The sequence below is a fragment of the Cygnus olor genome, chromosome 13, assembly GCF_009769625.2.
Source record: "Cygnus olor isolate bCygOlo1 chromosome 13, bCygOlo1.pri.v2, whole genome shotgun sequence".
In the NCBI taxonomy this organism is placed as follows: domain Eukaryota; kingdom Metazoa; phylum Chordata; class Aves; order Anseriformes; family Anatidae; genus Cygnus; species Cygnus olor.
In genome coordinates, this window is record NC_049181.1 from 16,178,966 (window position 1) to 16,204,591 (window position 25,626).

At 40.9% G+C, this 25,626-nt stretch overlaps 1 protein-coding gene and 1 long non-coding RNA gene across 6 annotated transcripts in view; one reads left to right on the plus strand and one right to left on the minus strand.

The window, feature by feature from the left end:
- Positions 1-7,340, minus strand: part of C13H8orf48 (chromosome 13 C8orf48 homolog) — a 38,244-nt gene extending 30,904 nt beyond the window's left edge. For 2 of the 4 annotated variants that reach the window (XM_040571870.1, XM_040571869.1), the window contains exons 1-3: positions 7,319-7,339; positions 5,542-5,800; positions 3,205-3,330 (exon numbers count right to left, since the gene is read on the minus strand). In XM_040571870.1, coding sequence (XP_040427804.1) covers positions 3,205-3,330; positions 5,542-5,791 — 376 coding nt within the window. In that variant the 5' untranslated portion in view covers positions 5,792-5,800; positions 7,319-7,339. Of the gene's footprint in view, positions 1-3,204; positions 3,331-5,541; positions 5,801-7,318 lie in introns of all 4 variants that reach the window. The other 2 variants (XM_040571871.1, XM_040571868.1) reach the window with 2 other exon arrangements.
- A 556-nt stretch (positions 7,341-7,896) lies between these two features.
- LOC121077077 lies at positions 7,897-25,626 on the plus strand. 2 transcript variants are annotated; one of them, XR_005823887.1, is made up of 4 exons: positions 7,897-8,323; positions 9,127-9,196; positions 24,370-24,545; positions 25,316-25,626. It is a non-coding gene; the product is annotated as an uncharacterized LOC121077077 (long non-coding RNA). The 2 variants fall into 2 exon arrangements; XR_005823888.1 differs by lacking the exon at positions 24,370-24,545.

Sequence of the window (25,626 nt, forward strand, 5' to 3'; positions counted from 1 at the left end):
AGGAGAGAATTATGAAAGGCAATAACTGATAACTACTCTTCAGGAAGATTAACGCCACATCTCAAGACAACATTTTCATAATTATCTAAATCGCATTGTACAACTGAGTGCAGCAGTTCAGATTAACACGCTGATGGCCCAATCAGCAAACACAGCTTTTGTAAGGTTTGCGCAGATTGCTTGCATCAGTTCTGGGCTATCTGAAATCAAGCTATTTCATACAAATATGGATTCAAAGCCAGTAAAGTTCCTGCAGCGTGGTGCAGGATAACCTGTTTCCAATAAGCTATGATTAGAAGAGACAACACTAAGAGTCTTGCAGAACCCATGTTTTCCAGAAGAAACTCATTCTTTCTCAGTTCTGTAAAGACTTTATTAACCAAGAAGCTCTTCACTAGCAGGAGTTTCCACGTGGATGCTGCTGGTTGAGACTTCCTATCTAGGCTGTATCAATGCTGTTTTACTACAGAATAGTAAAGTTTTCTAATAGACTGGTAGGAAACAAACTAGAAGAGAACTCTGGAATCGAGGGTCTAAGCCTATATGAATCCCACACCTTGTGCATTTTACCTAGCAGTAAGTTTAGGTGCTGACAAGCTCAGGAATAAGAAGGAGCCAGCACAGACTAATGGATACCCGCTCCCTTCTGCAAACAGAACGCTTAGATGATTTCTTAATTCTTATAGACAACTACTACTACTTTTAGTACATACTTTTAGCAAATTACTATTTGCCAAGACAATAATTAAATGCTTGGACATGCAGAAATTTGTTCACACCTTACAAATACCTTGCAGACAAAGGTGAGTGAATCTCTGAATACAGCACAAGTCAGAGCACTGAAAAGCCCCACTTGAACTTTCAGCCACCTCTGAGCTGAACAACTGTGGCTTCCTGTAGTACATTTTAAAAACGACTAACGCTCTTTGGAATAATTGACAGGGAGTTAGGGACTTCAAAGAATAGTGGGGTTGCGTGTGTTTGTTTTGTGTTTTCTGTTGTTTTTTGGTTTGTTTTTTTTTTTTCTGTGATGCATTTGTCTAATAACAGCTAGTTGCTACAAAACTGAGGTGGAGGTCCAAGGAAGAGACTAAGAAGCAATTACGATAAAAATTTCTCACTTTTCTTGAGGTCAACATCTAGGTTTTTCTTCTTTCAAGCCATAAATAAAACTATGAAAAACAAGAACCATTTTCCGGGGCATTCCCATGGACAAACCTGGATTTTCTTTTCCTTATTTAACAGTATCAGTAGTAAGATATGCAAAAACCCTCTTATTTTATTAGCTGCAGATGAATTCAAAAGTAACACGCATGCTCAGTGCATGCACCATTCATTTTGCTAAACATACTGAAGGGACCAACTGTGCAGCAGCCTAGCTCTAGGTGCACTCATCTTCTATTGTGCTTAAAAAGTTTCCAAGTTGATAAAATAATAAGGGGCTCAGGGTCCACTGAGCGATGAATTATTAAGTCAAAGAGAAGACATTTATAGATGTCAGCATATGAAAGTTGCTGTGCTTATGTTGGATATATGTCAATAGTCTGCTGTAAAAAAAAAAAAAGAGTAATCCACACACAGCTAAGTACAATTGATGCTGATGAATTTGGAGATGACCTGTCCATCACTAGATTGTGTTCTATGTTTGCATGAAAGCAGCTTAAGCAAGAAGCTTCTTATTGACAGTGGTTGGAAGCACAGTAACAATAAATGTGCCTGAAAAGTGCTTAGCTGCTCCAATGACAAGAGACAGGACAGGTAGAAAACAATGCATCACTTCATACGTCACCACAAGCTAAGGAAAGAGCTGGCTTTTCAAGACTCAATGACCAGTCTGAGTCTTCCCATCCAAAGTCCATAAACCAAAAGCAGAATGTTTGTATAGCAGTACAGAAATACAAATTTCAGGAGGAAGTCTTCCCAACCAACTCTCAAAGAAAACCCTATAAAGAAGGAAAACCTCCTTAACACTATCCTGTTGTTTTGTATTCGTTAAATGAATCCAAATTCATCAGGACCTCTTCAATTTCTCTGCATATCAAACGGTCACAAGATTCAGATGTATTTTAGGAAGACAACTGCAGAGGAGCTGGTCAGAAGAAGCCTCACTACTAGAGATGAGATAATCTACATTAGCTGCCTCTTCACTTGACTACGTGAAGTCCTAGAAATCCAGTAACAGGAAGATAAATGCTGAAGATGAGTCAGGAACTCATAACACTGACTCACCACTGTTGTGAATGAGCTATGCAATTAAGAAGAGCCTAAAAATAATCTCAGGTCATGTTCTCCTGCAGTACATGGAGTTTCAGGATGTTTGTATGTGAGTGCAATGCCACAAAGCACCTGGGCAATAGGACCTACTTGATTAATTAGTCTTAGAAGGGCCCTATAAAACCTCTGAATTTCTTCACTTTTCATACACATGAAGGAACATGAGGAAGATTCCTCTTCTGATTCAATTATTTTTTGCTCAACTACAGCTTTCTTGCTCTTTTTTTTAATTAAAAATAGTATCTCTGACCCACTTTTCAGAAAGATTTGAGCAGGACTTCCATCCCACCATCTGCTCTCACAGCTCCTTGTATAATCAGTGCATGCGAATAGCATCCTTCTTCCCTCCCAACCCCTCTCCTCCTCCATGCACTACATCATTGTGTTGGTTAAAGCTGTTCCATTGTTCTTGTCGAAGTTGGTGCCCTGCTGCCTCCTGCAGCTTGGGAAAGGAACTAGAACATGGCAAACACGTCATTCAGTAATTAACACAAATGATCAACAGGGGGAAAACATTTCGCACATTCTGAAGGCATGGTGATTTTGGAGCAAAAAAATACAACCCTAGTACCTGTACAGCTATAGAGAAAAATGAGAAAAAATAAATAGCCCAATAAAATTTTGAGGTTTTCAGTTAAATTTAAGATGTAGATACATTTTTATGTAGATTTATCCACACCTTGTGGTAATGCATCACTAGTATAATGTCTCTGTGTCAGGAGCAGCAAAGCCGTGTGTTACAGTAGACAAACTGTTTTTCCAAGAAGGCATAAAAGAAAATCTTCATACTTAATTACGTGGCTAATTAAGTCAGGTTAATTACCTGGCTTAACTTAATAGCTTATATATAAAATTTTAGTCATTAAAAATTCACATCCCCTTTGTCAAAGAAAGAAGAATTATAAATTCTACTAAAGTTAGTGAACTCACCAGAATGAGTTTTGCTGACAGATTTGCCTTGCTTAATGGCAGCTTCCTTATTTTTTAGAACATCCATCCATTTTCTCATGAAATATCTTTCCACAGCTGCAGAACCAACTACTTCAGACTGCTCATCTACAATGGAAAAAAAAAAAAGTAGCTTTGGACATACATTGTAAAGAAACCAGGAATGAAAAAAAAAAAAATCAGGAGGTAACACAAAACAGGAGGCAATCACACTTGAATGTGATTGAGTTTTCCCTAGTGAGGGAAAAGAAGCCCCAAGCCATCGGCCTTTACAGATGACATCAGAGTTCGAGGCTGAAATACAGAGCAAGCTTCTGTCACTCCACTGAAAGACTAGAGGATAAGCTGAGAAAAAGAGACTCACACATTCTGTTTTGTCTGCAATGCTAACAACCTCAATCAACTCCCCCTATCACTCACTTTCAGCCCTACACAGGCTCTTCTCTTATGGCAGTACAAGTACTCATGGGAGCTTTGGTGAACTCTATCAAGGTATTGATCCAAGTGAAAAAATAATGGGGAGGGAAGGCAGGAGGAGAATGAAAATCTATATAAATTCCCTGTTCTTCAACTTGTTCCAGTACAACTCCAGTTCTGCAGTAACTAAGGATCCAGCAAAGATGTGAAAGTGAAGAGCTGGGTAAAGAAAAGACTTAAGAGGTGTGACAAGCCAGTGCCACTGACAGGAAGATACACGGTTCCAGTTCAAAATACTGAGCACACTGAGCAAGCACCTGACTTCTCTACTCTGTTTTCAGGGTACTAATAGCAAATTGAGAGGGCTTACACAAGGAAATAATGTGTCCCTATGGAGATACCAGCATGACAAGTCTTCTATAGTTCTTATTATGTATATATGCTGCTCTCTGCAAGATACATACTGCAGAGAGACATCAACTTCACAAAATATTTCCTGTGAATTATTCCCTGGTTTCCTCACTTAACTAGTAGCACTCAGAAGACTCCATAATTTTATGAAATATTAACCTTATAAAGATAATAAGTGTTAACACTTATTAAAAGCACCTCTATACACACAAGGATTCCTCCTAGCACATGCTTCTGGATGCCAACAATATGGATTTTAATGGTTAGACACGGAATAATTTCTAAAAGTTGCTATATATCAAGAAAAAAAAGGTTTATTAATACGTAGTCTTTGTAAAAACTAAAAATTCTGAGCCAAACTGTTAAATCTAATCCATTAGACACTGCTCAATTACATAAATGTAGCATGAATGAGACATCAAGGCGATGATAATCTCTTTATTCAGATTTTTGAAGCACTAAGGCTATACTCCATGCTATGACAAATAGTGGTTACATACACGTATACATATATTTGACAACAAGTTTTGGCCTGCATTGTTGAGATTTCATGCCTAAACGTTATTTTAAAAGGACGCCTAAAAAAATTGTGCTGATTATTATTGCAGAGGTGGGGAGGCATAAAAAAAAAAAAGCAGTAAAGCAGTAAGGTGCTGGCTGGGTGAGGAACAGAAAGAACATCTCTACTGAGCTTGTCTACAGTAAGAACAAACAGGTTGTCATTTTTAAGTATAGACAAGGTTAATTATATATTGGTATACAGCAGCTGATCAAGTTGGACAAAGAAGAATCAGATTACAACAATGCCAGCTAACAGATATTACCATATATCTCAAGTCCACGCTGTTTTTAAAAAAGATATTAAGTGCCTTAGTTTTAAAAACTCTACTGTTTATACACGCTGACAAGCTCCCGAACTACGAACAGATTTTTAAAAATCATGTCTTCAAGTACTCACAATATTTCTCAGACCAGATTTGGAGAAAGGGAAGAAGAATGACAGAACCCCACAGACACAAAAGGAAAAAAGAACTAACAAACAAGCCTTTGAGACAGTTAGCTTACTTCCTGCTGTCTGCTTCTTTATCACTGTGATGCAGCTTTAAGGTGCTATCCAGCCCTCTTAAGTATTTCAAGTCTTGGATCTTTCCCTCCACCCTTGGAAGAATTACTACATAGCCCAGATGCTTCTCATACCTGGTTATGAAGTCATAGTATCTTGCAGAAATTTGGAACGTGCCAATAGAATTTAAGCATCACAAGATTACTAAGGAAGGGTTTTCATGGCCAATCCATAACCCTCCTACATGTAGTCATCAGTGAATCCTGAGAAACCAAGACACAGATATAAGCATGCTGAGGTTCTTTTGCTTTGTACAGTGGGCACATTGCATGCAATTTTTTAAGTTTTTATTTTTGCCAAGTCATATCTCCACTGCACAGATCTAAAGCTGTGCAAGACAGGTCTCAAGCACGGTAAGTTCTGCATACCTGTGTGATTTTGGCCTGTTAGACATGACGTGCCTTCCAACCCATCCGACATGGCAGAAGACTCTACATCCTCTACAGAACAACACAGTTCAGGTGGTTCGCTCTCACGCTGGCAGCAGGTGGCTTCCTCCTCACTGAAGGACTCAAACGTATCTTCTGAGTAGTCAGAAACAGAGCTCCTGGAACTCTGGCTCAACTCCACCTGCCCCTTCTCACAGCTACCAGAATTATCCACTGAGGTAGTAGCCATGGTGCAGCACTACAAATGAAAACAAAAGAAAACCATCAACAGTTTCAGTTATACAGGATAAATGACCAGATTACTTACAGCTATGGCAGGCATACAGAGGAATATCACAGCTCAGCTCAAACCCAGTTTAGGTGGCTGAAGTAACTGTGCTACATCAAGGCAACACCCGCCAAAGCACTACTGCTGATTAAAGTGATGCATCATTAAGATCTGCTGGGTAAGCCTACAATAACAATTACCACTGGGCATTTACAACGAATTTTGATCAGCACTCCTTTCAAGTCTGTCGTGAAATACAGGTAACACTTGGACAAAGTCATTTATGAAAACAAAAGGTGATTTTAAAAAAAATTGTTTCTTTTGCCTTAAACCTCTCACCTCTCAGAAAAGCAAAGCCTCCTTGTTCTGCTTAGATTTTGTCCAGAAAATTAGAAAAAAACATGACAAGTATCAGCCAGATGATGCTCTCAAAACGATGGTCACACTCTCAGTGTGAAAAAAAATAATAAAACTCTCCAGAACCAAGTTCCAGGAATAAAACAGGCCTCAGATAGGTAGCTATAATGTAATGTGGATACACTTTAAAGCTGTGTGTGTGTGGTTTTTCTTTGCCCCCCCCGTTTTTTTTTAAATTAGAATAACGTACTTCCCCTTCTTCCTTTGAATCTAAGGAGGTAAACAACTTTGTCCTAAACAATTTTGCCCTATTTTCTCCTCTACTCTAATAAGGTAAGAAGAATAAATGTGAGGGTGATATCCCTTTGGAAAGGTACCTGCAGCGGTGACAACTGTGGTTCCTCCATCAGAAAAAAAGGGAACCCAGTAAGTAATCAAAACCACTTTCTCTCGTGCCTGAAGTTCACCTATGCCACTCTGCTTTGGTGTTTGTTAACAGTTTTTAGGCAACTTTGTTTTAAAGGTGCTGACCTTAGCTGTTTCTCTACTGATCACACTATGCTGCCTATTGGACGTGCCATGTTACTGCTGAGGTCCGTCTGTGCACTGAGTAAGGACCCTGTGCCCCTAACACAAATTCAGGCCTTCCTTCCCAAGGCTAGACTCCAAAAGCAATCTGTAGTGCCAAATTTCTAGGCCCGTAAGTTTAATTTTTGTTTTAACACGTGCCAAAAAGTCAAAAATAGTGCTTATTAATATTTACAGGTTACATCAGAACTACGCAATTCTTTTTATTCACTGTACCAACCCTGAATAGGCTGGAGACTGGTTAATAAGATCAAATCTCCTGGAGAAAACCAGTAGGAAATGCAAACAGAGGCAATTAGTGCTGCAGCCCGCAGCTGGCCTGAGGAGCTGAGACTGCACAAGCAGCAGGGGCAGAGGTGGAGTGGGGCGAGGACGCTCAGGTAACGGGACTGGCTGACTGAGGGAGCAATATTTCATAGTATCAGATATGCATGATAGTAGCTCATTTTCACAGTGAAAATGAGGTATTTGCTCCAAAATGAACATAAAAGATAACTCAGAGTACGTAAATATACTTGTAAATAATAAATAAAACACATTTACAGACTGCTTCAAAGTGGCACCTGGCATCCTGCAGCTTTTACTCCTCACAAGGACAAGTCCGTACCTCATCAGAGTGCAGAAGGCGAGCTCAGCCCTGCAGCGAGGGCTTTGGAAACAGCACCTGCCCGAGCTGCTCCTCCAGCAGCCCCCGGGCTCCCGGACACACAGGGACACACAGCCTCGTCAGTGGTGTGCTTCCGGAGTGTCCCTGAAGAAAAAGGGCAGCGTGTTTGGAGAAAACCTGAGGGAGAGAAGCTCCATCTCCTCCTAGGAGGCAGAAATGTGAAAAGCTACGTTACCATCAGAAATGGGAAATTACCAAGTAACAACATTACCATAAGAAATGTGAAGTTACTGCCAAGTAACAACTAACCGAGAAACCCCTCTGCATCCACCTTCTGCTCAAAACCCCACGGCAGCAGACGTGGCATTTCCCTTACGTTACACACAGAGTATATTTTTACGATCCTTCATTTCCAGGACAAAAACACAAGTTTTCCAAAACCACTTCCTCCATACTTTAACGGCCAAACCCCCTCGTAGCAAGCCGCGGGGGCCGTCCTACAGCGCAGGGCCGGCGGCCGGGGTCCAGCTCCTTACCCGCGGCTCGCCCCTCCGCCAGCTCCGCGCTGCGCGGGCCCGGCCCCCGGCTCCGAGCCGGGCGAGGCCGCGGGCCCGGCCCCTAGCGGGGAGGGAGCCGGGGCTCCGAGCCCGCCGCCGGGCGCTGAGGGGAGGGCGTGGGGCGGGCGCTGAGGGAAGGGGCCGCAGGGGAAGCGGGAGGGCTCCGCCGGCCCGGCCGCCGTCTCTGTCGTGCTCTGCCTGCGATATCGTGTCGCGACAGCGGGATCTCGCGGTGGAAGGCCGGGAAGAGGCCGGCGTTGCTGCTGAGGCAGCCAGGCCGAGGGAACAGCTGTCAGAGACGGTGCCCTTTGGGAGCACGTCGTGATATGAAGTTAGCTCGTGTCCTCTGCATGCTGGATCCTGTTTTAATATTGCTATTACAAGGTAGCTGATAGCACTATATTTTCTTTTAGGGAAGTCATTTTATCAATAAATACATATACTTCAGTTCCAGGGTGCGTAGTGTTTTCTCTGTCACATAGAAGTCACTGAGGTATTTTACCACAGTAAGCACCTCATGCTGGATTTTGGCTGGCTTGCCCAAGGTCTATGCTTGATTTTAAGATCTTGTTTTCTCTCATGTTTCATTAAGTGCAGCACATGGTTTTTGCAGCTCAAGCGGTCTTTCTCTTGAAAGAGAGACCTCTGTGTGTTGCTCTTATAAAGAAACAGTTTGGACAGGGTAAGGAGAGAAATGCACACTTGCGGAAGAGTAAATAATTGCATTGATGCAATGGAGTGTAAGGCTAAGAGGAATAAGCACTTCATATTGTTCCAATGTTTTAACATTCAGTGCTTCTTTGCTTTCTGTAGAGTGGACTGCTTGCTGCTGGCCCTCTTTGTTTTCATTTGGCTAGCTACGACATATTAAAATAATTTACATGTGATGAGTATTTCTTTTATATTCTCCATCAATAAAAGTCATAGCAGTAATAAGAGAGGTATGCAGCTGTGAACAGAAGCGGCATTTACCCATCCTGCAGGAAGTGGGAGTCAGCTGAATACCAGTCAGAGCAGAGATCTATACAAAACTTCCTTTTCTTTAAGCTGCCAACATTATGAAAGGAGGAAAATGTAATTAAGAAAATACCTACCATTTAGATGAGCAAAATCTGCATTGCGTACTAAACCTCTCCAGCATAAAGGTTCACCTTTCATTGATTGCTTTGTTTTATTTTTCTTCTCAGGAAAATAATGTTGGAAACAAGCTAGCAAGTACCCAAACTGAATAAAAACAGTCTGGAAGAATCTTAAGAGGTAGGCTGACAGTTCTCATGCTCTGGGTTATAAATGACTGTGAAATAGGGTAGGGAGAAGCATTACCTTTTCTTTAAAATTCTAATCAAGATACACAGAGAATAATGCAGAGTAAGTAAGAATAACACAGATCCTCAGAGGTCTCACTAAATACCTTTCTGGCAGCTTGATACTTCATTATTTATCATTGTCCATTTTTTATGGTAACAGTTGACATTAGATTATTACTGACCTGGTTGGTATTTGAATTTATTCCCCTGAGGTTAAAGACTTTGTAGTTTCGTGTTCTCAGTCCTTTTTAAAATTCATAATTTTAGAGCATGGAAAATATATTTTTCTATCAAGTTTATTTCTCTGACATTTATTCAGTGGAAAGTGTGATCCTAATATTAAAGGCATTTGATTTGAAGCCCAGGATACAAATAATTCTTTTTAACCGGTCTTCCCTAAAACAAGTCATTTTATCACTGCAGTTCCTCTCGTTGGTGTCTTGGAAGTTAATATGTAGAACAGCATAATTATTTGAACCAGTATTTGTTTCTGAAGGATTTGTGGGTGATAATAGATGGACCAACCCAGTTGTGTCAGAAGGTATTAAGATTTCTGACCGCTAATGTTGTGGTGTTGGTCCTACACAGAGCCATAAATAATATTGTGTGAGAAGCAGCGACAGGCTTTTACTCCAGCTCTTCTCTTTATCATGTTATATTAAATTTAAACATAATTGTTGAATTTCTTTGTGTGGGTAAATTCTTTTTGATGCCTCCTTCTATTAAAGTTGTAATATTCCTTTTTTACTAGAGGGCTGCATAAGAATTCATACTTGCTAGGTGTGTTTCTCACATAATCGTAATCTCGTTAATGTTGCCAGCAGAACTAATTGAGCTGTCACAATGAGGTTCGGTACCCAGTTGGAGAAGGATGGTGCGAGGCCAATGGAATTAAGCATATTCTGATGATGGCTAACGCTGATGTGACTCATTAGTGAAGTGCTCCTAAAGTGTTATTCTCCGTGAAAATGCAGGTGTTTAGACTCTGTAAATATGAAGGTCAAATGCAAGAACTCTTTTGAAATTTCAGAAGCAAGTTGTTGATGGTTCAAGATACAATAAAAGTTTTCTCCTTTATCAGCACTGACATTGAAAGTACTGCCAAGTAGCACCTAGACACCATAAATCATTGATGAGAGTGGATAGTTTGAAAATATTACAAAGGAAATGCTGTAGGGCACAGGGCATGTAAAGAAGTCGTTGTCTAGGGCCTGCCTTATTTACAATGGTCATTTCAGTTCCCATTAATTCACATCTCTAATTAGGAAATGGATTGATCTCTTGCTTAAAGTTGCTAGTGACTGGCTGGTGTCCATGGCACATCAAAAGCGTGCATACAAATGAAATGTTAAAAGTGACCACTGTCATATAAGTTTAAATATATATAAATTGAATGAAAGCTGGGGGCTGAGTTTCACAGGCATAAACAAAACATATTTCAGACCTATTTTTGTACATGGGCTCTTGTTGCTTATGCCCTGGTTTGTGGTAGGAAACCACAATCAGCTGCATTTTCAGTAGCCTTCCTGGTGAAGAAAAGAGAACTAAAAATCTTTTTGGAAAAACAAAAGATGACTCCCTTGTCCTTGGTCACAACAGTATCTCTGCAGGCAGGTATAATTTCATCTGTGTCAGACCTGGTAACCATCCTGGGGAGAAATATCTAATGAAGAGCCAGGTTGTAAAGAGCATGGCAAGTGTCTTTTTAGGGCAATTTTTGTGCACGGTGGTTCTCTGAGTTGCTGGTTAGCATTGTATTCCAGAGGAAGTTTGTCCTTAGGATGAGACATAAACAATAATTAACACTTGTGCCTGTGAAGGAGCCACAGCTGCATTTCCAAGGTTTGGTATTAGTGCATAGGCTGGATTCCAATTAGCATAATTACACTCTGTCTTCCTAATTTTGCTTTGTACTTTAAGATGGATAATTATTCTTAATCACTGTGTGTCCTAATGTGCTGTTAAATAGCAATGTCCACCTTCCCACGTTTGGGTGCATTTCAATGCAAACTGCATACATAGTTTGCAGACTGCCTTGTGAGCCTTTTCTCATTATAATTGCAATAACTACAATAAATTGCAATAACCTTAAGAGAAAACATCTCAAAATGCAACAAAGTTCCATTGGCCAGCATTCTAAAATGTCTATTCATGTGTGTGTGGATGGATGGATGGATAGATAGATAGTTAGATAGATCGATCCATGCAAACTCCTCAGCAGAGACACAAAGGCCTGTGGAGAAGAGTTAGAATGAGATCCACTTGTGATACCTTGAAATACTTTACTTGAATTTTCTGTCTACAGATCTCAGTTGTATTGCTGTATGGGTTGGGGCTGAATCTCTTTCCTAATAGTCTTGATCTTTTTTTTTTCTGAATAAATTCAGTGCTGCTTACAGCAGCAGCCTGAGCTCAAGGAAGTTCCCATGTGTGATCGTTTGCATTCTAAGACACGCCAAGGTGTTGTTTGTTCTCTTAGTCTGCATCCTTATCTACTTATTGCATCAGTTCATTTTAATTTTTCCCCATGCAAAGTTATTGTAGGTGCCTTCAAGGAGACGCTTTAAATAGCTGGGAATTTCAGACAAGTGCTTTAACAATGTCATTCTGAGGAAAAATACATTCCCTCAGATGGACAGGTTGGGGTTGTTTCTGAACATGACATTAATTCATGCAAAAGAAGTGAACTGAGAAACTCTTATAGTAAATATTTGAGATTTTCTTCATTTTGTTTTCCCTTTTTATTATGTTTGCTTAATGATTTCCATGTGGACCATCCTGACAAATTGCTAGTGTTTTGGTGTGGGAAGAAATTTCCAAGGGAAAGGCAGACTTATTGTGCACTTTCAATAGATCGATACTAGACTTATTAATCAGTTTTCTTCGGTAATAGGTTGACTCTTTTGGGAATCTTTCAGAATATATTTCAAACTGATGAGTCATTTTGACATTTCAGAAAATGCCTTCATTTAGAAATTACAGCTTTTCACATCAACATTCTATTTAACCCATCATGTATCCATCTGTTGTAAAAGCACGGTATTTATTCATTTTTCAGCTAGATTTTGTGATGCTAATTGTTGTGTTACTGAAGCGTCCTGCAGGTGTTGTAACTTGTCTTAGCAAGGTTCTTTCTGTTTTTCTTCTTTTAATTTTTCTTTGCTGAAATATTATTTCTACTGGTAGAGGTGGAGTGATTTTGTGGGTTGTGGACAGTGTTTTGAGATGTTAGTAATCTCCTCTGAAGATGGGTTTATTTCTGAGAAATCTCATGCTCCTGGAAGAAGAAATATTGGTGTTGCTGGTAAGGAATGAGTTGTTTCAGGTGATTGTATTTATGGAGAAAGATCTTGTGTCTTAATTTTCTGTTTGAGATCTCAGCAAATCAACGCTCATTTTAAGTTTGGCAACCAGTTAGCGCTGTGTGTGCATGTAGATGTTTGAGAACTTTATTATGCTAGTCTAAGGCAGACCTTCTTAATAAATATAGGCTTTATAAACTCAAATAGTGATTTTCATTGTATTGGTAAAGCTGTTGTTTTTCTAACAGCATGCATATGCCTAAATTGTCATTAAAAACTTAAAATTACACATATGGGACCATATTTTGCACTGACTCATATAATTTCAAAGTGCATTCAGAACATTATTTGCTTTTAAAAGACATGTAAAATAAATATTAGTGCTGCTACCCCATAGATAAGAAAACAAATGCAGAAGGAATAAATGACTCCTTTCAGGTCAGACAAAATGGCAACCAAGGTTCCTGGATTCTTATCCTGGCGCTTCTTGCTGGGATAAGATGTATCCTCTTATTCATCATCTCTTTCATTCTTATCCTCTGATAATGAAAAGTGGTCTCATTGGTTAAGTTATCATTTGGAGCGAATCGTCATGTCGTGGCATTCTGAAGTATGTACAAGATCAGGACTGTCTTTTACACTCTTTTCCCAAGCTCAGTGAGCTCACTGATGCGTGTTTATGAAATAATTATGCACCTTTTCTGTTTTTGAAGCAGCTGCAGGGGGAGGAGATAGACGGAAGGAAGGTGACATTGAGTTTGGCAGACAGGTTAAATGATGACGTGCACAGGGGATTTCCAGTGTCTGCATGAAAGAGGATTTCCAGAATAACTAAAGAGTATCTCACAACTACTGGCAAACGCAGTTAATGTCTCGTTATGTCAGCCAGGGAGATTTATTCTCTCTTTGTTATAGAAACTGAGTGTAGGCAGACCATAATCCTCTCCCTTTGGTATCGTATTGATCTTTGCTATCAGAGTTTGGGGATAGAGGGCACTCTGTAATGAAAAAGGAGGGGAAAAGCAAAGATTGTATCTTCGTGTTTGATACAGTCATCTGGAGGCTCTGTGTCTGCTTGGATTATGGAGGAAAATTAGTCTGATTCTTTCTGACTCCATACATGGGCATAAGCCAGATTTCTCTCGGTGGGAGTTGCTAGCTCATCTCTAGCTACCAGAAGCAGTGCCCGTGAACCTTCTGCAACTACCGAGCTTCTTCCAGGCAGCTGGAATATCAGAAGTATTCAAAGACTACAGGCTTGGCTCAGCCCTGATAGGTGCTCTTGAGTAAATCATTCTATGCCATGCCACTAGACCAAGTCCCCGGTAGAAAATGAACCTGTTGATGTGATTCTAATTAAGTTCTTGATTTAATGGCAGTAATTTTATTTTCATGGTGGCAGTCATTGTCCCAGCTAGCTAGAATAATAGAATTGTTTTTTCTTAAAGCGCCATTTATGATGTATCCTCTGTTGAATCTTAAGAAACGAAAAGAAGCAGCCTATATGGCTGTTTCAAAATTATGGTGTTTGTATGATTAAAAATGTCAGGATATCTTGCCTGAGACTAGTGACTGGGAATTGCTAGTAGAAGAAAATGAACACTCGTAAACTTAAAATATATTCTGAATTGATTCCTCTTCAGTCTAAGAGGGTCTTCTCTTTTTTAATTGTTGGTTTAAACACCTGGAAGTTAAAGTTCTCATAAAATTAAGAACAGGTAAACAGAATCTTTAAGGAAATTAAGCAGCTTGGGATGTGATATGTTTAATTACACCAGTATAAAACCAGAACAACTCCACAGAAGATAATTAAAAGCAACTGAAACAAACTGTCTGATCTCCTTAATAACCTAATGGGCTGTGTCATTAAAGTATTCTATTTCAGTTACCTCAATTCCATATGCTTTTGAAAATTATCCTTAAGCTGGAGAGCTATAAAAACATCTAGCCTTAGTTACTTTCCCTTTCAACTTCTAAGGGTTTAGCTCTCCACAGCCAGATTAGAATTGGATTAGGTATCTTCACACCGCAGTACGTGTTGTATTGTAGACTTGAGAGCCTGGCAGTCTTTACTTGCAAATCCCGTCCTGCTAGCAAATGAATCTCCTGAATCATTATAACCCACGGTTCATTATCAAAATGTTGGTGAAGAAAAAGAGTGGTGCTGCCTGGCAGGTCCGTGGTACAGGGCAGATATATGGAAAGGAATTTGGGGTGTATCAGGTCTGAATAGGTACGTTGAAAGGCATGTTGAACGTGGTTCAGTGGAAGGCAATTTTTTTTTGTCCCCATTAGCTGCACAGTCCATAGATGGATTCAGATGGGGAAAGTTACTTATCCAGCAGAACTGAGGGGTTTGGATGATCTGCCAGCTTCTTGCCAGGTTTTAGTCCCTTTCGCCCTTCTTTTGTTCTGCATTAACTGGAATTATCCACGGTTGTTCCCTGCACCTATTTACCTCTATGAATCCTTCGAAATAAGGAACCAGTAAGAAGTTAGGAGGCCCTGAGCTTTCAAATCCTTTATTCATTGAACATCAGCTGACCCCTGTGATAGCTCAACGTAAAAACTCTGTTAGATTGACCCTGAATTTTGAAAAGAAATGTGCATTTATAGTCCCCTCGTAGCTATGAATAATAATTTAGACAGACCTGCTGTGTACTTCTTCACATATTAAGCATATGTAGTCCCTTGAGGAGCATTTATGAAATAACGGTTACATTCATCCAGTGTTGTCTTTTGTGTATCAATCATGAAATATTTAAAGTAAAATAACTGTAAGGATGGAGGATGCATTTTGAATGGAGCTTGTGATGAAAATACATGAAGTGGGAAAAGCATTACACTGCAATGTGCTGCTGGTTTTAATAATAATAAAATAAATAAATAAATGTAAAGAAGTATATTCTATTAGGAATTTGCACTCGTTCTGAAAGGTTTCCAAGTTCTGAACATGTTTAGATCATGTACGCTCATATCCGTACATAATTTGTATGAATAGCAGCGAAGAGACTTTCAGTTTGCAATGCTATAGCTATAACCAGCTAAAGTGTCTCTAGCAATGTATTGCTCTGACGTGCAGTTCAGAAAAACAACAAAGAACAAATCATAGTCAGAACAGAGACCAAGATATTAAAGCAATAATTCAGCTACAAAGTTGACAGAGTAAGATGAGACAGTGAAACTGTGGCACCATTAGCAGGTAACAGGAGCCCTTATGTGTGTTTGAATGTACTCTGCCTGAAAAGAATTGCTTGTCCTTACAGCAGTGTCTTATTATCGTTTTGGTCCTTTGCAGCGTCAGGGAGCATTAAACAAAAGAGCAGGTTTGGGTATCTAAAAAAATAAAAAATAAAAAAATAAAGTGACTTTGATCTAGGCTGATATAGTGCCAGGAGCTATAGGGGTCTTTTTTAAAAGTTCAAAGCTCTTTAAACCTTATTTTCTTCCCTCACAAATAAATGAAATATTGACAAAGTCCCTTTAGCTGGCTGCTGCGATGTGCCAGCTGAAGAAGCTGATCTATATCCCTAGCTGCATTCCTGGCAGAGTCCAAGCCTTCCGATGGATCTGCTCGCCCAGTTACCGATCCGGTTGGCAGAAGGACAGGCCTAGAGCTGCTTTCCACCTGAATTGCTCTGGTGTTTGCCTTTAGTCATGCAGATGTCCTAATCTTCCTGACAGATCCTTAGCAAAATTTCAGTTGTCTCCTACAAATTGCTTCCGCTACTGGACTGTTTGAAAGAAATCCTCATTTCCAGGTGAGAATTACAAGGGCTGAGGGGTGCTCTCTGATTTCTGACTTCCACAGCAGCTCTTTCTGCAGCTCGATGGGCTAATGGGATGCAGTTTGGCGTTGTAGACCCTTTCTGGTCTGGTTGCTGGTTCAACTCCTGTTCATAACAGTATCAATTTAAAATCCTTACAATGCAGTAGTGTCTCAGCGAAAGCAGCTAAACAAGTCGTCTGTGTGAGTGTAGTGCCCAGTAGACAAATGCACACGATGAATTCAAGCCATGAATTAGGAAACCATTGTGATTGCATGGGAAGACCGTCCCTGTTGGCCTGATAGCTACAGCAAGAGATGGGCCAGCTCAGAACTGGCCTTGAAGAACAAACTCACACTGCAACAAAGCATCCCGCAGGGCTTGTGTTACACAGACAGCCATTAACTGCCTTCCTGGGGGGGGATTTCTGCAGATTCTGCAGAGGAACTGCAGCAAGGTAGGGCTGGTTTGCTCCCTCCGGGCAAAGGGTAACAGAGGGGTTAAAGAACAGTGGTGGAAGAGTGCAGGTAGTGAGGGCTGGCACAGCTGCTGCCCACTCAGTGCTGGTGTTGATGACAGGTGCAGAATTTGCTGGCTGTCTCCAGCAATGCCAACAATTTCCAGCACTAACTCAGCCTTTCCTTTTTGTTTTAAAAGTGGTATTTTTGCCAAGTTGCTGTGGATGCTTTCTACTTGGCGTACAGATGGAAATAATTCAAGAACTGAAAAAGATCTTTACCTTTTTCAGTACTGGGATCTTTGCCCAGAAGTAACATTGAAAGTTTGACCGGGGAACCTTTCTTATTGCAATTACAGCTATTACTTTGGAGTGCGGTGTTCATGTAAGATGTGCCATTCCTCTGGTTTCCCCTGCTGACTGACAGGTTTGGACAGATGTTTCTGCAGACACTGCTGCTGCTGCTGGCAATTATGATCTTTGCAGCTACCTCTGAAACACTTTCCTCTAATTCATGCCTTACCTATGTGAGTCTATCAGACCTGATATTCCTCCCACGCCTCTTAGCACTGCTACAGTCATGTAGTCAGTGTTACTACTACAAACACGTTTCAGTGTCTTTTAGTTATAAATATAAAGACATTGACTGAGTCACGGCACATTACAAATTAAGTGTTGCTTCTGGACAGAGATTCCAATGGCTTCAGGTGCCCATTAATAATTAAGTTTGCAGTTTTATTATTCTGCTGTTCAGCGGGCAGGGCTTTTTTATATATGACCAGTAATATATTTGTTGTCAGAGACTGAAAATAATAAAATCTGTCCTTGGAACGGCAATTTCCTCTTCATTTGCATCTGATCTCACCTCATTTTAAAGGTTCTGGGTAGACAAGAAAATAATTTATTCAGTGATTGTCGTGGAAGGATAATGAGTAATCCAGTTGATTGTAAATTAATGGTTGTATTATTTGTGAGGACAATTTGACAATCATTTGCTCACTGTTATTACAGAACTTCCATAGTCTCTTACAACTTTTTTCTTAGACATCTGTGCTTGCAGGTGCATGTTTGGATATTAAGAGTGCTGTAGCTTATGTGCCTCCAGCACTGGCCTTATGGGACTCTGCAGCATGTCCCAGCCAAATAAGATATCCACGTGTGGACTGGTGTTCATCAGCTGTGTGGTACCAAAACTGACAATGCCATACATTAGATATAAAGGGATAGATGGTGGCTATTCTCTCTCAATACAGACTGAGCACAGACTAGATTCTTGGAATTTATCTAATTTTGGATAGGGAAGGGTGTTAAACTTCCAGGTAACATTCAAGCAACATCTTCAAAAGAGTGTTTGGCAAATTTTGCAAGAGCAGGAGAAGAAATTACCCCCATAATTTAAGAAGTCCCTATTTCCTCCATAGATGGTGGAACATGAGCTCCCATCGGCTTTCAATGCTCCTGGTAATGAACAAAACATAAGGGTGACTGTCCATTCAAGTATTTGGAGATTTGAGAGCATCTTTCTGTGCTGTGTTGACATGCAACTCTCTTGGGACTTGTCAGTAACTTGGCTGAAGTTTTCAACTCCTTCAGATTTTACCTGGATGGCGGGCAGTGACGGGTGACTTTATCAAAGGGACATAATTCAAGACCTTGTTTAGCTGCAGATAGAGTTCCTCAGGCTCTATCTTAGGTTCCTGTGCTCCTACGTCTCAAATTATCTGTCAGCTTGGAATAAATTTCCATTTTTATGTTGGCCAATCTCAGATAAGTTTTTCCACCCTTTTAGTAGTTTTTCTCAGCTCTTCACAAAGTCATCTCTTCACAGCAGTAAATAGAAGCTACAGCAGTATTTCTTGGTATTACAACATTGCGCATATCCTGGGCTAAGCAGGAGGAGAATGAGATAGGGAAGTTGTAGTACAGATGTGTAGATACAAAACCTGTAGGTAGTTATTTTGGATTATATTATTAATCTCCTAAAGCAATTTGCCATTCCTTCGTGATACCAGTCTGCATTGAAATCAGATAGCACTTGTGCTTTAAGATAATGAGTATCAGATACCGGCCTATAACAAAGTAAAAGTATAGTAAAAAGGAAAATAAAACTGTCAGGAGATATTCTAGTTTAAAATGAAAATGCCAAATATCGGTGATAAAAGGCAAAGTAAATATTATAATGTATGTGGACTCAGTCCTATCAGGTGCTCTGGAAACTTGGATGTTGTTTTAGAACAGATTAATTATGATGATACTCCTTTAAACACTGGCAACAACAGTCCTCCGTCACATCCTGTTGTCTGTGCTGCGTTCCAGACGTGTGGTCTCATGTAAAAATACGCAGTAGAGGTTTAAACGCGCTGCTGCGGATACTAATTGCAGAGTAGGTGCGGGAGCAAAGGCTGTACCAGACTGCAGGAGCCGGTCTTAGGGCTAAAAAAGGCAAATGACTTAGGTCTTAGGGCAAGCAGGAGCCTAAGCAGATTAACGTAGCAGTGCAAGCTCTTGAACGGCAGCACATCCAAAGTGACCTGATTTACAGAGCCGTGGATGGTGCTGGGGAGATTAAACGAGTTCTCCTACATCCATAAATGCCAGTAATGGACCAGGATTTACAGTCCTGCCACTGTGCTCCTCATCCTGTCCTCTGCTGCCAGGACATCCCTGCATCTCGGGTAATTTCTCTCTGTATACATAAGACATTCCATGTGTTAGGGTGCTTGAAAGCCAGAATCAGGTCTGATCAGACTTCTTCAACGTGCTAAAGTAAAACTCCACATCTGAGCAACCTCATATTTTGTCATATCCAAATTTTAACGCTGTGACTTGAATGTTTATTGAATTGTGTGTGAAATTGAATTGTATTGAAATGTGACTTGCATTTTTATTAAGCACAACGTATTAACAAAGTTGCTTAATTGTATGTATCCCTTCTACTGTTGGTGCATTCCTAGCGTGAAGAAAACCAGGGAAACTGCTTCGCAATCCTAGTTAACTATTTTCCTGTCCACGTCTGCTTAATCCTTGGCAAATTACAGAAGAAATGGTAGGGTTGACGAGCGCAATTTATCAAAAAGCTAACAACGCCGTAAGTACGGAGCTGGCCCATTGACCTGTGGGTACGGCACCTTCAACATCTGACGGAAAAAGGGAAGTGCTTGGGATCAGGGTTAAATGCTAGGTGCCTTGGGGAAGTAATCCAGTCTACATTAAGCATTCATTTTAGGCCAACTTGGTGTGTGGTCGGTGGCACAGCAGGGGGAAAGCAGTGTCCTGACAGCGCCCTTCCCCATGTGTTTATCACCCAATCTAAATCAAACTTCTCCCTAAACCACCAAATTCCCCTCTTCTGACCACAGTTGCCTCTGCAGAGGGGTTGCAATGAACACTGTTTGCTGTAGTTCTCCCAAAGAAACTTTGTCTTGGCAGAAGAAATTGAAGCCCAAGCAATGCTGTTAGCCACGTGAAAAGAAGTCTGCTTCTTTTCTTTGTGTTGTTACGGATGTTTCATAATGCCGAGAGGGTTCTGTACAGCCACCTGAAAATGTTTGGCAAGATCAGCTCCAACGTTTGGTTTCTTTCTCTGATTCATTAAAGAAGAAAACCTTCCCTGGCTCGCTCAGACGACTGACACTGTTCGGATGATGATCGTGTGCAGACGTAAGACACTCTACAGCATTGTTATCATGACAGCATATAGGGGATCGTGTTACTGTTAGGATTATCTTCATTTATTTACCAGTACGACAGAAGAATGTGAGGGTATTTGTTGTATTAGTGGTGCTTGCCACAAACAAATGATCATTGTGATCAACCTGAAGTGACTTTTTTTAAATGCATTGGACCTGCGTTTAGGAGGGGGAGAGTCCGTAGGGAACTTTTTCATTGCTAGATAATTTAAACATAGACTGTTCAGGTATTAAACAGATACAAAAAGAAAAATGTTGTTATTCATTACAGTGGTTAGGTTTTACAGCACACTGTTGCTTTCTTTGATTGGGATTTTACATTCTGATGATACAAGCTTCATTTTTAAGCAAACTTTCTCTCTAAGCCAGTATCTCCCCTAGGGAAATTTCAGCCCTTTGGCTGGATGATAATGTGATTACAGATGTTTTTATTTTTATTATTTTTTAAACAGGTTACTAAGGTGGCTGAATGTGATACCGAGATTTAGCAGTTGGTATTAAGACTTTTGTTCCTGCGTATCCGAGATGGGAATTTCATTTTAATCACTGCAAGTTAGAGTTATGAGGTTCAGATAAAATAAGTATTTGCAATTATGCGGCTGGAGCCTCCTGAGGGATCTAAAATTCACCTCAGACTATTATTGGGTAAACATACTTCCCAGTTCTCAACTTGCAGGATCCTCTCTGAAGGAAATTGGGCGCTTCTACAGCGCTTTGCCAGCCCCAAGAGAGCTGATGATTTATGCAGATGCAGGGGGATCTGTGTAACCTTCCCAGCCCCTGCTCACTCGTGTAAGTTTCTGGAATAATCTGATCTTTGGGATGGAAATTTTCCAGACAGCCTGCCTCATTTATTTTCCTGCTTTCCTCATCCACATGTTGTAATGTTTGCAGCAGGGCTTCTACTGCAGAGTTTGCAAGATCGGGTTCTGCATTTCTCGGCATTGTCAGCCTGCTGCGAGTGACCTACCAGCAGTTGGTCTTGCGATGGCTGAATGGGTTGCGTCCTGTTGTGGGCAGAGCCAAGTAATACAGAACTGCTCAAAACCTTGACTATGAGAATATTTGGGGGAGCTCATACAGAGGGATTTTTGAATGATTTTACTTTAAAAAGTTAAGGAGTTAAAAAGTCTAACTGTTCTTAAGGGAGAGGTGGGTGGTGGTGTGCTCATTTGCCTGAGTGGGGAGAAGATGCAGGAAAAAAACCAGCTTGCCCAGAGTCACTTGGTAGCAGACAGAAGCAAAAGCTGGGCTGTCAAACAAGCTGGGTTGTCAGATTAGACTGCCTGAAAAGTGGTTTCATTTACAGCACTCTTTGAATAGAAGCAGTTCATTACTTGATGTTACACAAATGCTGTTGTACACACACACCACACACGAGGATTCGTGATGCTCAGGCTGGTAGGTAACCCCTGGGATGGCACAGCTGTACTATCGCGTGTTCTGAAGAGGAACAGAAGAGTGCAGGTCTCTTCTGAACAATTTCCTCTCCAGAGCTTCCCCTGCTGCTCATAGGACAGCTTGCTATTGTTGTGCCATATTCTTATTTTTTCTTCCTTTTTTTTATGGAAGTTATGGTAGATTTCTCCTGTTTTTATTTCTGTTCACTGATATATGCCTGAGGGAGCCGAAAGGTTTTGTCTTATTCCTTCTTGTATATGGAAGACAGTTAGTGTATCTCACTGTCAGATTAGATGTAAAGTTACGCCTGAGAAATTTACACATTTAAAAAGCACTGAGAGGACTGCCCCCACACCTGGAACTAATTCCTCTAGAGATCAACAGTGGAAGCAACACCCTCACAATAAAATTTGAGGCCTTTTTTTCTTTTTTTTTGCATAATGACATAGACAATTAAGACCACTCTGCTGACCAGGGGAAGAAGAGATGTAACTATAACTGCATTTCTTGGGTTTGGGAAGGAGCGATGAGCACCACGTGTTCTTCCGGTCAGAAGCCCTGTAGGTTGTAGTACAGAAGCCCTTGTAATTCTGTTAGCATTTTAGATGAACTCTGGAACTTTTACAGATTTGCATTCCTGCATGCACACGCTCGCACATAAATGCTAAAATATCTTCTGTTTTCAGCGCCAGAGAGCTCACCTCCGGTAAGCAAAGCACTAGGGAACAGAGGCACCACTTAGAATAGATTAAATTCCAGCCACAAAGAAACATCATTTGGATTTTTCTTGCAGGAGACACTATGCTCTGTTTCTTCAAACCCCAGCATATGAATAAAACTTGTATTATTGAGGCAAATAGCTTAGGGAGTTTCAAATAAGGATTATACAATTATATGAATAAGAATAGGTAGGATGAAAAGAGAAGGGCCATCAAGCTGTCTGCGCCTGCTTATAAATTCATCACCAGTATGCAGGTAAGGTAAAAACCCCCTAAGTGTTGCCATCAGGGAGAAGATCCCTACATGAGCAGAGAGATCTCCTGCAGCAGTGGCTTTGGACGTATTTCTAGGCTGCTACCTAGAGATGTTATGAACAGACCCCGTTTTCAGGAGGTGGTTGTTTTGCTCGTTCTGACACTCATATTCCGTTATTATGTTAAAAGATGATGCCTCAAATAGCTAAATGCCTTTGATTACCTGTCTCCTATGGAAGAAGCATGTTGCCAATCACCTGGGACTGATCTGAGCTCAGAATAGATTGTTTTTATTCCTAAGTTTTGAGTTCTGCCTTATTTGTAATTATTCCCTAGCATCAGAGGTGAAGGGAACCTGGACCCCTCCACTCTTAGCACCATGCAAGTGTTAGGTGTGCTACAAGATCTGGAGGAACAGTTTTGGTCTCTAAGTTTAACTTTAGGCTTACCTAAAGTGCCTAACATAGCGAAATAGCGGGCTGCTCTTCTGAGGCAGGCGAAGGGTATGCAAACCTCTATGGGCTATTCACAGTAAAAGCATATCTTGGATGGCTTAAATCACCTTCTAGAGGTGTCTCATTCTTTGCAATGGCTCTGGAGAGAACCAAAGGAGACCGAATATCCGACTGAAGCTGTAGTTCGTCAACGCACGGGCTTTGTTGGCTCTGCCTGCGTACACAGTTCCACGCTCGTGCCTTGCAGCTCCTTCCCAGCTCTGCTCCATCTCCTGCTTGTGCCAGCTCAGCTCTTTTTGGGACCATACAGGAACATGGCTCAGTGTCTTTTTAGGATGTTGCCCAAATATGCCTGGCATCACACAGTTCTGTTTTCTTCGTCAAAGAAGATGGTGGCTTATATGGAAACAAATTTGTAGATTGATGGGCGCTTCACAGATATCGACAGCATGCCCACTGAGCCTAGTCAGGTCCTTATAGTGCAAAAATAGTCTCATCCCCCCCTAAAATGGGGATGCTTTCCAAATAAAAGGGGATACATTTCCATTAGATTATGTCATTGTAGGAGCTGTGACACATAGATGAACAGTTTTGATTCTTTCCAGTAGAAAGAATTAATGCACATACACACTCAAGTGAGAATGACATCGCTCCCTCTGCGTTTTGTGAAATGGCTGTTACTGAGAGGATAAACCCAGGATGGCTCTAGATAAATCTTTATCTGAGTTAGCAACAAAGAGTTTCTCTCTTTGTCTCATTTCATAGACCATTGACCGGTATTCCCATGCAACCATCTTTTAATAGAAAAGAAATATTTCCTCCTAGGCAAGGGAAAAATAAATGAAAAGATTATTTGCTTGGACAGATCATCTGGAGCAGGGAAATCAGTTGGGATCATTTATTCAGCAAAAGAAGCAGGGGAACCAATGAGGAAAAATGACTTATAGCTCAAGTATCACACCCTGTTTGCCAAAATGCTTTTTGTACATACGGGACCTCTGCTTTTATTTTTTGTGGTTGTGATACTGAAATAAACGTGGTTGCCTTTATAACAGCCAGCTCTGTTGTTGTCACCTAGTGGAACTTCTGTGTACATCAGGGTTGCTGGAGGGGTGTCTTCACTCCTGAATTCTTCTCTGATTGAAACTGAGGACCGGTGTGTGAATTATCTCAGAATAACAGATGCCACCCATCTAGCCGATCAGGGCATCCTGTAGCACCGAGACTGCCTTTCACCAGCTGGGGGGGTGCCAGGTACTGCTGGAAATTTCCCTTTCCGTTAAGATCTTTTCAGCACCCCTCATCACAACAAGCTGATGTGACTGGTTAGATTAGCAGTGCATTGACATTTTTTTCCTCCAGAACTAGCTTAGAAGAAAAGAGTATAACACATAGTTAAATTGCATCATTTCGAGCAGCACCTGCAGAGATAATCACTGAGTGTGTGCCCAAAAGCAGGTTGGCAGAAAATCTGTAGAGAATTTCCACTCAGAAGCAGTCATCAGCCCTAGATGAAGTCTGCAGAACACATTCTGCATTCTCCTGTGCTAGCTACTGTAAATACAGCCACATAAAACCGGCAGTCCATATTATTAGGCAGACACTGATGTGATCTCTCACTGCTATATACATCCCCATCATTCTGCAAATGAGAAGATAGCTCTGTATGATCTATCTTTTATTTTGCAATGACGTCCTTCAGCATTGAATCTGGGCAGAAGTGATTCATTTCGTTCTTCGTTGTAGTTAAGCCCCTTCTAGGGTTGTACTGCGATATTAGAATGTATATATATATATATGTATATATAATGCCACTGTTTGGGCAGGAAGGAGACAGATGCAGACTGGTGAGCAAGGGGGTTTAGAGGCTGGTCTTCTCTAGCAGATGTTTGCCTACAACACCAAGATTCAGATTCCTCTGGGAAGCTCTGTGGCTTTTTTAAAGGGAGTTTAACAAAACCTACTTTCGCATTTCATCCTGTACTGGGTAGTTAAGCCACTAAGCACCTCTTGTTGGTCCCCAGGAGCCAAAATCTGGAACCTGATTGCGGTGCTTTGTGGTCCAGTGATAGGAGATAGATATTTTAAAACGCTTCTCTTTTGAAGCGCTATTTCTACAAAACAGGTGGGTGCACACAGCTTTGAAGCGATACGGGGCTTTTCACCTGGGCACAAGGTCTCCTTCTTCCCGAAGCAGAAGGGGAAGGGTGTCCGGTCCAGTGACTAGAGAAAACAGTGCGGGAGCAGGGCTGACCCTTCGCTGCTGGAGCAGGGAAGCCATGCAGGCATGGTCAGGGGGAACCGGGCTGGAGAAGCAAAAGGAATGGAGGCAAAA